The sequence below is a fragment of the Artemia franciscana genome, chromosome 9, assembly GCF_032884065.1.
Source record: "Artemia franciscana chromosome 9, ASM3288406v1, whole genome shotgun sequence".
Taxonomy (NCBI): Eukaryota; Metazoa; Arthropoda; class Branchiopoda; order Anostraca; family Artemiidae; genus Artemia; species Artemia franciscana.
Window position 1 is genome coordinate 47,690,638 of NC_088871.1, and position 15,232 is coordinate 47,705,869.

Consider the following 15,232-nt stretch of genomic DNA (forward strand, 5'->3'; position numbering starts at 1 on the left):
ATAAAGACATTTTCAGGGGGATTTTTTTTATGGTGGGGGTCGGGCGGGAGAAGGTTATGTGGGAGTATCTTTCCGCTTGATTTTCCAGCACTGTTTAAAATAATTCAGAAATTAAATTAGAAAAACACAAGTGTTTTCGACTGAAGGTAAAGAGCAACATTAAAACTTAAAAACAGAATTATTACGAATATTAGGGGGTTTGCTCCTTCCTCAATATCTCGCTCTTTACGCTAAAGTATTTTTCGTAATTCCAAAAGAGCTATTTATTCTAATTAAACGGCTTTTTAGATTCAGGGGCATTCTTAAGGAATTAGAACAAAATTTGAACTTAAGCTAAAAGAGCAAGGTATTGACAAGGGGGCGGATCCCATCGTATTACGTATATTAGTTAGTTTCTTCCCTTTGTCGGTACCTCGCTCTATTCGCTAAAGTTAGAATTTTGTTAAATAATGGCCGATATAAACAATGTTTTGCTTGTGTTATTTTTTGGCCAATCTTAGCATTTAATATTATCTTAAGCAGCTTATTAACTATGATTTTTATGTTATAATAAACCAAAGATATTGAATGTTTTTGTCTTGTGGTTGTTATTAAATAAATAAAAAAAGTTCTTTTTTCCAACTGAAAATAAGGAACAACATTAAAACTTAAAACGAACAGAAATTATTATGTATATGAAAGGGTTGCCCCCTTCTCTTTACCTCACTCTTTACGCTATTGTTTGACTTTTTGTTCCAATTATTTAAGAATGCCTCCTGACACAAAAGAACCGTTTAATTAGAAGAATAAGCTTTTTTACAAATTCACGAACATTTTAACGTTAAGAATGAAGTACTAAGGAGGGGGCAACTCCTCGTATACCTAATAACAAACAAAAGAAACATCTGAAAAAATTGCGGTTCAAACAGTTCGTAGTAACGAACTGTATGTCATATTCAAAATTTCAAAGACTTTCAAAGGCAATATTCAAATACTATTTCAAAATTTTTATTGGATGTGTTTGGAGAAATGGTGGACTTGGGGGGGGGGGTTTCACACTCCAATCACTTTCAATTATTTAAAAAGGCACTGGAAGTTGCAATTTCCAATCGAATGAACCATTTTCAAAGTTATGACCGCCCATTCTATAAGAACATTACACACCGCAGGGTATAACTTATAACCCTTGCCCTGAGGGCTTGGAGGGAGTTGTCAGCCTCAAAGACATAATTTTTGGGCCTTTCAACTACGCTGAACAAAGTGGCTACTTAAAATTTTGATTGGATATGTTTGGGGGAAATGGTGGGCGTGGGGATGAGGTTGGTTGCCCTCCAATCACTTCCGACTATTAGAAAGGGCACTATCCCTTTCGATTTCCAGTTGAATGCACCCTTTTCAAAGTTTCTACAGCCATTCCTTCTACACGAAGTGCTCTGGTCTAAAACAAAAAAATCGAAAAACATTGGGCAGCGCTATTGCGCCACTTACGAAGCTTATATCTGCCCCTTCTATTATGTAATTATTGTTGGTCGACTCAGTTTTTTGATCCGTATAGAAAGCAACCTTGTCTTTTTAATAATCAACAAACATAAAGTTATCTAATAAGTTCTAGATTCTTATTTTATGTCTGATCCCCTATTCGCATTAGTGTAGGTGGTGCACAGTTATGTTCTATTGGTGTGTTATTCGTTAATTGGTAAGTTCTTATCTTAGTCAACATTCAATTAAGTACGAGTAAAATGAATTTTACCTGGTATTTCTAAAAATACAAAATCGTGTTGTATTTTATAAATAATAAATGGTATTTGTTTATCTTACAATTATTTAAACCATTTTAGGCGATGAAAGAGTGAACCAGATTTTTTCCTTGACGATTATGCAAACCTGCTTTCTTAGACTGCATAATCAGATTGTGTACCATTTATCCCGCCTTAACCCACACTGGAATGATGAAAGACTTTACCAAGAAGGACGGAGAATCGTGGGGGCAATATTGCAACACATAACTTATAATGAATACCTTCCTTTAATTCTGGGTAAGGTCACTTTAAAACTTACTTTATTTTTTGCTAGGGCGTCGTATCATAATTTTAAATCTGAGCATGTTGTATTTGAGAAAAATTTGGCAAATCTCTATGACTATTCACACTTGAATCTGCTGATTGGAGCAGAACATATTGTCTGCCTCATGCCAAGGCCGTATCCAGGGGGTTTGACCCCCCCCCCAGAAATGTTTACCCGATTTGTAAAAAAAATGTTACAATAGTAAATCTAAACAAATGTTTTATGAGTCTTAAAAGTTTTTGTAACCCCCCTGAAAAAAAGTAGTGAAAGGAAGTGGACCTGCCTCCTCTAATAAAGTTGGTTCTTAGTCATAGTATGGTCTCCTCCGCCATTCGCTCTTCTTGGGCGTTCCATTTGGCTATGTAATTTTTAATAACTGGATCTGGAAATTCTTAATATCAAACAACTAGAATTATTTGTCAGCCACGATTCATGATCACTAAAGGCTAACCTTTTTTTCTGAATGTTTTTTCCCTAAGATTTGGCATATTATTTCTTTGTACTCTCTGCGTGCCTATTGGTTTGTTTTTCCCTCTTCTGGAAAATTTTCTGTTAAACTATTGAACTAGTCTGTTATTATGACAGTCACAACTTTACTGTCTCAAACAAATATACAAAACAAAGCGATTATTACATTTCATGATAATCAGAGTCAACACAGTAGCATTAACTCAACAAAAGTGACGTGTGTTCTATGTGTACTTTTCCCCCTGTCAGCTTAATATAGAATGAACAGTCACAGAAACTTAAGAGTGGCTTCGATTAATCAGAAATTTAAAGTTCTAGTGTCTTTAAAAGGGGTTGACAATGACTGAAGGCTTGTCAGTCTCTTGCACCTTTTTTTTAACCTCCAGACCCCGATAAATCCATGATTAGAACTTGAACACATTTTTATAGCCTTGCCACTCAAAACGATTGAAATGTCTCCCCCCCTCAAAGAGAAAGAAAATAACAAGAAATTGCGCCTGTTAAGAGAACGCACCCCACGCAGCTAAGGGCCTCAAATTGTACAAATGATTTACTTTTCATTAAAAATTTTTTTTAGAAAACTGGGGAAGTTTTCTCTTTATGAAATTGGAAATATGCGGGAAAATTAGATCTGTGTGATAAGAACGGCAAAATGGTTCTGTGCTCACCCCAACGCTTCTCCCTGCATTACCGGTATTTTACGAAAAGACAGGCATGTGACATGTCTTATCTGTATGTCTTATTTATCTGTAGGATTAGAGTACCAAAAGGTATCCTATTATAGCTTGTGCAATAAACAACACCGACCCTGGCATGGTGCTGCCAAGAGCTAATAATGACGGTGTCTAAAAATCATCAACTTTGTAGAGAGAGGCATGTTCCACCTTTTTTAAACAGGAAGCCTACAACAATTTTCGGTTTGTGTTATTGGGGGACTAAAATACAAAGGGGTAGGACATAGCAGAGGGATATTTAGAGGTGTATGCTACATCTTAGTTTCGATTATCTTCCATAAACAGGTCCTTGGGTTATAGGTGCCATACTGTGGAATTTTTAATGAATTTCAGTGCATCCAAATTTTATTTTTATAGTGCCCGTTGCCACGGTGCCTTTGCGTCCTTTGTGTCTCCTTGCGATTGGATCTACCTATGAGTGTGCTTTACGATTAGAGACACAAGCGGGGCTTTGAAAAGCTATCCCCCCCTTTAAAACAATTTTATTTTAGAGATGTGTATATTGTATCATACTGTAGCAGAAGCGATGCAAGGGCTTCGCATCAATTTGATTAGTCCATATCTGAGTCGTAGAGGCATACTTAATCCATAGTCTGGGATAATTTAGGAATCACAATGTGTGATTAAATATTAATCTTTGAGATTAGAGTTTGAATGTTCTAAATCAAAACAGCCAAGGACTTATTCTATGGATAGTCTCTGATTTTCATGAAAATTCATATTTAAGGGCTTCTGGGCGTTCGATAAAACAATTAGTGGTAACGAACTGTAAGTAGGGAAGGATCCAGCTCAATAGTGATCGGAATTCTATAAAAAGCAGTTTTGATACCAGTAGATATATGAGAAGAAACAAATTCTTATGCTCATTTCAACTATGTAAGTTTCATCAGCTTTAGTCTTATCCATCAAAGGTCACGCGCCTGAGAAAATTTGCCCGATTTTCAAAAAACAAAGAGGGAAACCCGCTAGAAGTCATAGGATCTTAATGAAAATCTCATCATCAGACTCAGCGTATCAGAGAATCCTACTGTAAAGGATTCAAGCTCCTATCTGAAAAATGTAAAATTTTGTATTTTTTGCCAGATCACAGATGCGTGTTTATTTTTTTTCCCCCGAGGGTGATGGTATTAACCGAGTGGCCCTAGAACATCGTGAGAGAGCTCATTCGAACTAAAATTAAAATTTCTAGGGCTCTTTTTGAGTAACTGAAAAAAATGGAGGACAAATAGGCCCCCTCCCATGCCCTTCTTTCTCAAAATGGTCCGATCAAAATCTCGAGATAACCATTTTATTCAGCATCGTTGAAAGGCTTATCTATAGTACTTGTTATTGGGAAGTATGTATACGTTTTTTTTTTTTGGGGGGGGGGTGAATTTCTTACTAGTGGGATTTTCCACATGGATAATTTTTCATGGGGCGGGAGGTTTCCAGAGGGTGAATTTTTCAGGAGAAATTTTACGTTAGTGGAATTTGCCAGGATTCCTATATGAAATTCTTTTTAGATTTTGCTTTCTGATTGCCGACTCAATTTTACACGTGGTAATGTTAAGGATAATTGTCTGGGGTAAATTTTTACCAGGATCGAATTGTCTAGAGAATAAATCCTAGAAGAGGAGGGATTTACCCGTGAAAGTGTAGCCAGATTTCCTGGTATTACTTACAAAACGATCAGAAATTAAATTTAAAAATAATAACATTTTTCAACTGAAAGTAAGGAGCAACATTACAACTTAAAACGAACATAAATTATTACGTACACGAGGGGGATTTCTCTTCCTCAGCACCTCGCTCTTTACGCTAAAGTTTGAATTCTGTCCCAATTCTTAAGAACGACTATCGAAGCACTGTTCGTTTAATTAGAACAATAAGAAGACTTTTTTTAATTACTAAAAAGCTTTAGCGTAAGGAGCGATGTTTTGAGGAGGAGTAACCCTTCTCATTTACGTAATAATTTATGTTAGTTTCAAGCTTTTATGTTGCTCCTTACTTTCAGTTGAAAAAAACTTTTTTTTTTTAAATTACAAAACCGAGGCTATCACTGCACGCTTAAAGTGGATCTCTGGCACAAGGGTTAAATGTGACATGACACAATGTCATGATGGACTAGAGCGTAGTCGGTAGAAATAAGAGCCCACAACTGCTAATTTCCGGCACCGGCTGTCCTGTTCAGGGTCTGACCAGTAGGCAGGGTATTTTTTCGAGCAGGCTGCCCGGCTGCCAAGATTGGATCACCCAGTTTCAATAACGGCTACCACAATCGTTTCATGATAGTGAATCCTCCATTATCAAACAGTTTTTGATAACGAACTGTAGAAAGGAGTGACCCGGCTCAATAGTAACCGAAACTCTAAAAAACGTAGTTTTGATACCAATAGGCACATAAAAAGAATCGCATTTTAATGATGATTTTAAATATATAAGTTTCATCAAGTTTAGTCTTACCCACTGGTTCATCGAAGGTCCAGCCATCAGGTTCAGCACAGCAGAGAACACTACTGTAGGATTTTTAAGGTCCTATCTACAAAAATGTGGAATTTTGTGTTTTTTGCCAGAAGACAGATCACGGATGCGTGTTTATTTGTTTGATTGTTTTTTTGTTTTTTTTTCCAGGGGTGATCGTGTCGACCCAGTGGTCCTAGAATTTCGCGAGAGGGCTCATTCTAACGAAAATTAGAAGTTCTAGTGCCCTTTTTAAGTGACCAAAACAAATGAAGGGTACCTCGGCCCCCTCCCACGCACATTTTTCTCCAAAGTCATCGAATTAAGATTTTGAAATAGCCATTCTGTTCAGCTCAGTTGAAAATCTAATAACTATGTCTTTGGGGACGACTTAATCCCCCGGGGGAGATCCCCCGGGACTCCCCCATAGTCCCCGGGGGAGAGGCTACAAGTTACAAACTTTGACCATTGTTTACATATAGTAATGGTTATTATGAAGTGTACAGGTGTGTTCAGGGTGACTTTTTCGTGCTGGGGTGGGGTTGGGGGGGGGGGGGTTTCGTTGAAAACTATTTCCATGGAGGAATTTATCACAAGGGAAGAGGATTTCCATGAAGGGGGCGCAGGATTTCTAGCACTATTAAAAAAAACACAATGAGAAAATAAGTATTTTTTTCAACTGGAAATAATGAGCAGCATTAACACTTAAAACGAACATTAAATATTAAGCATATAAGGGGGTTTGTCTCCTGCACAATACCTTGCTCTTTATGCTAAAGTATTTTTAGTAATTTCAACTATTTATTCTACGGCATTTGTGATTCAGGGGTCATTCTTAAAGATTCGGGACACAATTCAAACTTTACTGTAAAGAGCAAGGCATTGACGAGGGTGCGAACCCCTTCATATACGTAATAAAAATAATCAAATATATAAGTTCGTTGCGTAAGTTAATTCGTAAGGTACGTATGTTTATTACTTACAAAAACGTTTGTAAGAAAATAAAAAAAAATCTATTTGCATTTTCAAATAACCAAAAATTGGAGGACAACCGGGCTCCTTCCCCCATTCCTTTTTCATCAGAATTGTCGAATCAAAACTAAGAGAAAGCCATTTAGTAAAAAAATTAATATGCAAGTGTCGTTTTAATTATTCATGTGAGGTGAGCCAAAATCAAAATATGCATTACTTCAAAAATGTTCAAAAATAAGATAAAAAAATTAGTTGTTTTAACTGCAAGTAAGGAACGACATTAAAACTTAAAACGAACAGAAATTATTCCGTATATGAAAGATGTTGTCCCCTCCTCAACCTCCCGCTCTTTACCCTAAACTTTTTTATTGTTTTATAAAGTAGAACTGTGACAAAGAGTCAAACTTTAGCTTAAAGAGCGGGAAGTTGAGAAGGGGACAACCCCTTTCATATATGGAATGATTTCTGTTTGTTTTAAGTTTTAATGTCGCTCCTTAGTTGCAGTTAAAAAAACTTGTTTTTTTTATTTAATGTATAAAGAGCTGAACTCAGTACATGAAAAGGCCCTTTGAGGAGTAATTCCTGAAGGAAAAAAGAAGTTTTCCCTCTATTACTGATTTTGATTGGTTGTTGGCGGCTGGTTACTGGATCTCCGCTCTTTCCAGAGGGACGAACCCACCTAATCCCGTTTGGAGCTGATAAGTGGAATTCTTATGATGAGAGAACAATGTTAGACACCTTGACATAACCAAGGAAGGCTTTCTACAAATAGCAGAAAAAACAACCATGCCCTTTCGTAAAACACCATGGTCGAGGGGACACAAATAGCCCGACGGCTATTGCGGAATTTCGGGTGGAGGGGGGAGACACTGAACCTTTGTGACTTGGGCTCTTGTGATTTTATCGTAATAATGAAAATGATTGCAACCAACACCCTCTACCATTATCACTTTAGCAGAAAGTATGTCATATTGAACTTTGCTTACAGTGGATTCATCCATGATTTTCAATCTACAATATGATAAGTAAAAAGAAGTCTCATTTACCTTCCTACAACCCTCCCTCTTGAGCTGACTCCTCCCTCTTTGAGCTTTTTAGCTGAAAGGGCAGCTGCATTTCCAATCCATAAGATTGGAAGCATCGCTCCCTATGTGTGTACACTGTCTTAAATTGATAAATAGTTAGTGTGTAAAGTTTGAACTGATTAATAATTCCAACTGATTATTGAAGATGCGTATAAATTTAAATCCTTGTTTAATGGGCTTAAACAGAGATATGTTTATAAGTTCCTGAATAGAATTAATAAGAGCTAGAATTGAACAGCAAGTTCATTTCTAAAGAAGATAAAAATAAAATCGTAACGTATTTTTTTTAAATATAAGCAAAGAGCAACTATCCCTTCAAACAAGGAGTAATTGTGCATGTTTGTATTTGTTTATCCATGTATTTTTTCTAACGATTCCATATTTTTCTCAAAATTGTCATCCTGGGAATTTCTGGCTTAAAAAAAAATGATCTGCACAGGTCACGAGTTTGAGAAAATTCGTTAAGAGCCGCAATGTTGGCCCTTGAAAAAAAGATTCATGTGAGTAACGCCATATTTATGAATTAAATAAAAAAAAAGTTTTTAAAACTGAAAGTAAGGAGCGACATTAAAACTTAAAACGAACGGAAATTACTCAGTGTATGAAAGGGGCTGTTCCCACCTCAACGCCCCGCTCTTTACGGTAAAGTTATTTACTGTTTTAAAAGGTAGAATTGAGAGAAAGAGTCAAACTTTAGAGTAAAGAGCGGGGCTATGAGGAGGGAACAGCCCCTTTCATACACGGAGTAATTTCTGTTCGTTTTAAGTTTTAATGTCGCTCCTTACTTTCAGTTAATAAAACTTGTTTTTTTTTTTTAAATTAATCAGAAACAAGGAACAATTCGTTTATATATATATATTATGAATGACAGAAGGAAACAAACTTAGAGTATTATAGGTTTTTTCTCAGAACTTTAGGATTTTTTAGAAAAAAAAAGAGCTAAGAGCTCATATGGCACTTGTGACGAGGTCGGAAGAGCCAAGAGCCAAGAGCTCATATGGTATGAGCTCTAGCAAAATTCTAAGAATCAATAGGCTGCTTTAAAAGGAAAATCAGAGGCTTAGTACCGGTCGGGATTTAAAATAAGAGCTCTGAGTCACGAGGTCCTTCTAAACATCAAAATTCATTAAGATCCAATCACCCACTCGCAAGTTAATAATACCTCAATTTTTCTAACTTTTCCTCTATCTTCAGCCCCCCTAGATGGTCAAATCGGGGAAAACGACTTTGTCAAGTCAGTTTGTACAGCTCCCTGTCATGCCTACCAATCTTCATCGTCTTAGCATGTCCAGAAGCACCAAACTGGCCAAAGCAGTCAACCCCCAACACCTAACTTGCCCAAAGAGAGCGGATCCAGTCCGGATATGTCGATCACGCATTTTCGATATTTATAAGCGTTATCCAATATTTCCAGTCCCCCCAACTCCCCCCAGTGTCAACAGATCTGGTCGGGATTTGAAATAAGAGCTCTGAGACATGAGTTCCTTCTAAATATTAAATTTCATTAAGGTCCGGTCAACCGTTCTTAAGTTAGAAATACCTCAGTTTTTCTAATTTTTCCAAATTAACAACCCCCAGCTCCCCCAAAGAGAACGGATTTGTCCCAATTATATAGGCACCAACTTGTGCTTATTTTTCCCACCAAGTTTTTCCCGATCTCTCCACTCTAAGTGTTTTCCAAGATTTCCGGTTTCTAAGATTTTTGTTTCCCCCCTCCAACCCTCTCTGTCCCTGGATCCGATTCGGATTGAAACTGGAGCATCTGAGACATAAGATTCTTCTATATATCATTTTCATTGAGATCCGATCGCCCATTCGTGAGATACCTTAATTTTCACGTTTTCTAAGAATTACGACTTCCCCCTCCAACTCCCTTCAATGTCATCGGATCTGGTTGGGATTTAAAATGAGAGTTTTAAGGCACAAGATCCTTTTATATATCAAATTTCATTAATATCTGATCACCCGTTCGTAAGCTACAAATACCTCATTTTTCTAATTTTTCGGAATTAACCCTAGTCCCCCCAAATCCCCCAAAGAGAGCAGATCAGTTCCAGTTATGTCAATCCCGTATCTAGGACTTGTACTTATTTTCCCACCAAGTTTCATCCCGATCCCTCCACTCTAAGAGTTTTCCAAGATTTTAGGTTCCCCCTTCAAATCCCCCCAATGTCAATGGATCCAGTTAGGATTTAAATAAGAGCTCTGAGACCCCATATCCTTCCAAAATTCGAGTTTCATTAAGAAGCGATCTCTCCTTCGTAAGTTAAAAATACCTCATTTTTTTTAATTTTTCAGAATTAACCCCCCCCCCCCAACTCCCTCAAACAGAGCAGATCCGTTCTAGTTATCTCAATAACATATCTAGGACGTCTGCTTATTTTTCTCACCAATTTTCACCCCGATCCCTCCACTCTAAGGGGTTTCCAAGATTTTAGGTTACCCCTCCAACTCCCCCCAATGTCACCGGATCTGGTTTGGATTGAAAATAACAGCTCACAATACCCTTCCAAACATCAAATTTCATTAAGATCAAATCACCCATTTGTAAGTTAAAAATACTTAGTTTTTTCTATGTTTTCGAATTAACTGGCCTCCCCACTCCTCCACAGATGGTCAAATTGGGAAACGACTATTTCTAATTTAATCTGGACCGGTCCCTGATACGCCTGCCAAATTTCATCGTCCTAGCTTACCTGGAAGTGCCTAAAGTAGCAAAACCAGGACAGAAAGACAGACCGACAAACCGACAGAATTTGCAATCGCTGTATCTCACTTGGTTAATGCTAAGTGCCTTAAAAACTCAGTAATTTACGACACCTTAGCAGATGTTGGCAAAGATTCAATGACAGGAATAACATCTAATACATCTGACGCTACAGTTAGAGATCCAAAATTAATCAAAATAGACAAAACTATAATTATTGATCATATAGACAGGTACAACCCCAGTGTTATATATTCCAGAAGTGAATATGCCTTGAATAGGAGACATCTTCCTAGCGACACGAGAAATCAAAAGATATACAATGATTTCTTAAATTCCCATCCAAGTTTCGATTGTTCTCGGGATTGGTATAGTAAAGTTGTAAATGATAAGTATATATAGTTTTTCAGCCTAGGCTATGAAGAACTTAAGGACTTTTTAAGGAGAAGAATTAATTCAAATTTGAGGAGCATGATCAATGCCACAACGTAGATAATCTAAAAGAAGCCTCACTATTCTATATTTTTTGAAAAAATTCTCCTTAAGAATTAATTTTCTCCTTAAGAAGTCCTTAAATTTTTCATGGCCTACGCTGGATAACGATATATACTTATCATTTACAACTTTTCTACACAAAGCACAAGAATAATCGAAACTTGGATGGGAGTTTAAGAAATCAATGTGCATCCTTTGATTCTCCGTGTCGTTAGGAAGATATCTCCTATCTATGGAATGTTCTCTTCTGTAACATGTGAAACTGGGGTTTTACCTGTCTATATGATCAATACTTATAGTTTTGTCTATTTTAATTGGTTTTGGATGTCTTACTTTTTTATCAGGTGTATTAGATGTTATTCGCAACGAAGATAATCTAAAAGACGCCACCCTGTTTTATATTTATTGAAAATACCACATGGAAAAGGAAATTCAAGCGATTGGTAGAAAACAATGCAAAACACAAATTTTTTCCGAAAATTATGTTTTTGGGCTGATATTCAAGAAGTTATCCACGAAGATGATCTTCAAGAAGTTATTCAAGATCTTCAAGAAGTTATTAACTTCTTGATCTTTAAGAAGTTACCAGGCATAGATTCTTTTAATGAAGCCGTGTTTACTAGAGGAATGGGGGAATTTAGTGAAAGCTTTATTGCACTCAGTCCAAGCCAAAAATATAAGCTATATTATGATTTGAAGCTATTAGTGGAAGAAAAAAGGAGGGCGTCTTAAATTATATATCCCTTTTTTATCGCTTTAGGGATGCAAACATTTTTTTTTCTTTGGCTAGATGACTAATCTAGGTAAAGTAAAAATTAGACGTTTTTCAGCCTTCTAATCTACCTGATATGGTATTGTAATAAAGTTTTCTTGGAAAAAGTTGATTTTTTTTTCTTTGAGCGAAGTCACACAATCATGCCTGCCGATTTCTTTCATTATCAGTGAAACATTGTGGGAAATTCTATGATTTTATTGATTGCGTCCGTTGTTTAAAAGGGGTCAATTCTAGAAAAGTGAAAAAAAAAACTGCATTGCCACCGAATATATTTTTGATATTTTGAATATTTTAAACATTCAGCAGAAAAATATTCACGAAAGTATGCCTTCCTTAGTTTTTAGTAAATTTAACAGCAGGAAGAGGACACACTTTTCTTTTCTATTCAGCTGAGTATGAAGATGCTAGTATGAAGACGATGAACCTTTTATAAGAAAAATGTTTAAAGGTTTTGGCACCAAGAAATAGAGAGAAAGTCCGTGGTTTAAATAAGGAATAGAAGAAAAAGATTCTTGAGAAACTCTGTCTGTTCATTCTGTTCATCTATTTGTTCATTCTTTCTGTTCATCCAATTATCGGGGTAAGAACTTTCTACAGTCGAAAAAGGCGGACTTTTTCAACTGCTTTGAGAAAAGAAACTTGTTCCTGTGACATAAATGTTATTAAAAAACAAAAATACTCATTCACTGTTAGTATTATGTCTGTTACTCAAATATGACAATGATCTCTTTTTTTTGTCCTCAATATTTTAAAAATAAATATTGTGTAATATTTATAAACTTGATGATTGTCTTTTAACCTGAATAATTTGAACTTTAAGAGCCTCAACTCCTATGGTAAGAACCATGGCTTATAGATGTGTATATGTAGTGCCGAGCAGTGATAAGGAAAAAGGCCATAGATACATTTAACGTTAATATTTTAGGCTTTTTTGAAGGCACAAATAAATTTATACAGTTAAATTTAGCATTCCTAAATATAAAGCTACTTGAGAGCGAAAAAGTATTGATACCAGCTTTATAAACAGTTTTTCTTGAATCCTGAAAAATTATAGTTTTTGGAACTAGGGCCTTCTTTCTTACGGTGGCAATATTTATCTGGTGTACAATACAGAGCAAGGACCTTCACCAAAGCTTTTCTATAAGCTGAATCAAACGCTTTTTCATACCAAACGGTTCATGGTAACGAATTGTATGCAAGGAGTGACTCGGCTCAATAATTACTGGACTCTAAAAAACGGATTTTTGATACATCAATAGATACATCGAAAGAATCAACTTATTATTCTAATTCCAAATATATAAGATTCATCAATTCTAGTGTTATCCACTAAAAGTTACGAGCCTGAGAAAATTTGCCTGATTTTCGAAAAAGGTGGAAACATCCCCTAAAAATCAAGGAATCTTAATTAAAACATCATATCCAAATTCAGAGCATCAGAGCACCCCAATGTAAAAGTTTCAAGCTCCTATATGCAAAAATGTGGAATTTAATTTTTTTTTTACCAGAAGAAAGATAACGGATACAGATTTTTTTATTATTATTATTATTTTTTTGCAGAAGTGATCGCATCAAAATAATAGTCATAGAACATCGGGAGAGGGTGCATTTGAACTGAAATTACATAGATAGGGGGGAAGCCCCCCTCCTATGCGCCTTTTCCCCAAAGTTATCCTATCAAAACTTTTATATATTCATTTTGTTGATCATAATTTGAAGATCCAATAAATATGTCTCTATAAAAGAGTAACATGACCCCCCACAATCTGTCGGGTTATATGTGTAATACTTTCTGCTCGTTTTAAGTTTTAATGCTGCTCCTCACTTTCAGTAGAAAAAACTTTTCATATTTATTTTCTCCTTGTTTTTTTTTAAATAATGCTAGAAAATCCTGCACCCCCGTCATTGAAAGTCTCTTCCCCCATGAGAAGTTTTTCCATGGAAGAACTTCCCACGTAGCCCCCCATCAACTCTCTCCCCCCTCCCCAAACCGAAAAAATCCCCCTGAAAACGTCCATACACTTCCCAGTAACCATTGCTATATTTAAACACAGGTCAAAGTTTGTAACTTGCAACCCCTCCCACGGGGACTGCGGGGGAATAAGTCGTCCCCAAAGACATCGTTATTAAGTTTTTAGACTATGGTGAATAAAATAGGTATCTCAGAACTTTGATCCGGTGACTATGGGGAAAAATGAGCGGGGGAGGGGGCCTAGGTGCCCTCCAATTTTTTGGGTCACCTAAAAAGGGCACTAGAACTGTTAATTTCCATTAGAATGAGCCCTCTCGCGACATTCTAGGAACACTGGGTCGATACGATCACCCCTGGGGAAAAAAACAAACAAACAAAAAACAAAAACAGAAAAAAAAAACAAATAAACACGCATCCGTGATTTGTCTTCTGGCAAAAAAGGCGAAATTCCACATTTTTGTAGATAGGAGCTTGAAACTTCTACAATAAGTTTCTCTGATACAACTGAATCTGATTGTGTAATTTTCGTTAAGATTGTATGTCTTTTAGGGGGGGGTTTCCCCCTATTTTCTAAAACGAGGCAAATTTTCTCAGGCTCGTAACTTTTGATAGGTAAGACTAATCTTGATGAAAGTTATATATTTAAAATCAACATTAAAATACAATTTTTTTATGTAACTATTGGTATTAAAATTCCATTTTTTTGAGTTTCGGTTACTATTGAGCCGGGTTGCTCCTTACTTCAGTTCGTTACCACGAACTGTTTGATTTAGGATTCGTTGTGATGCTTGCCGTTGCATGTTTTCTAGCAGCTGATCACGTTTGCGCTTCATTTTCGTGCATCGTTACCTCAGTCATTTTCCCTTGCCTTTTGTTTTAGCTGTTCAGATTCTTTCAAAATCATTTGTGATTTCATATCACGTAATAGATACTAAAAACATTTCTTTCTCTGTTTTTCCTCAGTCATTATTTGTCATCTTTTTTAATTTTGTATGTATTATGTATTTGCATGTATATTTCTTTCGCTTTATAGGTAGAGATGTTCTGGAATACTATGGACTCGTGCCAAAAACGTACGGCTATACTTCCTACAATGACAGTGTGAATGGCAATATACTTAACGAATTCGCAACTGCTGCCTATCGTTATGGCCATTCGACTGTGAACCATTGGATTGAGTAAGTCAAAATTTAATTTTTTTGTGAATTCTATGGTTTATCAATCAAAGCTAATTGATGAAATAGAGTGTGGACAAAAATTTAGTGAAATATATATTTGTAAATATAAGAAGTAAGCGTTTTGATTCAATAAGAAACTCATATATCTTTTGTGTCACATTGCTGACGATTAAATCCGAATATTAAAGAGTTACAAGATACTGTAATTCTTAAACATGTTGCTGTTGAATTCTACATCATGTGTGAGTGCCTTAGTCCCTCAAAGATCCTGTGGCTGGTTGACTGTCATAAAAGTTCTATGTATAGCAGGAGTGGCAACGGTTGACCCTATACCGCAGGAAGGTATACCTGGCATTTTACTTTA

At 36.2% G+C, this 15,232-nt stretch overlaps 1 protein-coding gene across 1 annotated transcript in view; it reads left to right on the forward strand.

Moving 5' to 3' along the window:
* Nucleotides 1-15,232, forward strand: part of LOC136031501 (peroxidase-like) — a gene marked incomplete in the record, with an annotated part of 143,388 nt that overhangs the window by 88,104 nt on the left and 40,052 nt on the right. The window contains 2 exon segments of the mRNA XM_065711160.1: nt 1,818-2,015; nt 14,724-14,868. Coding sequence (XP_065567232.1) covers nt 1,818-2,015; nt 14,724-14,868 — 343 coding nt within the window.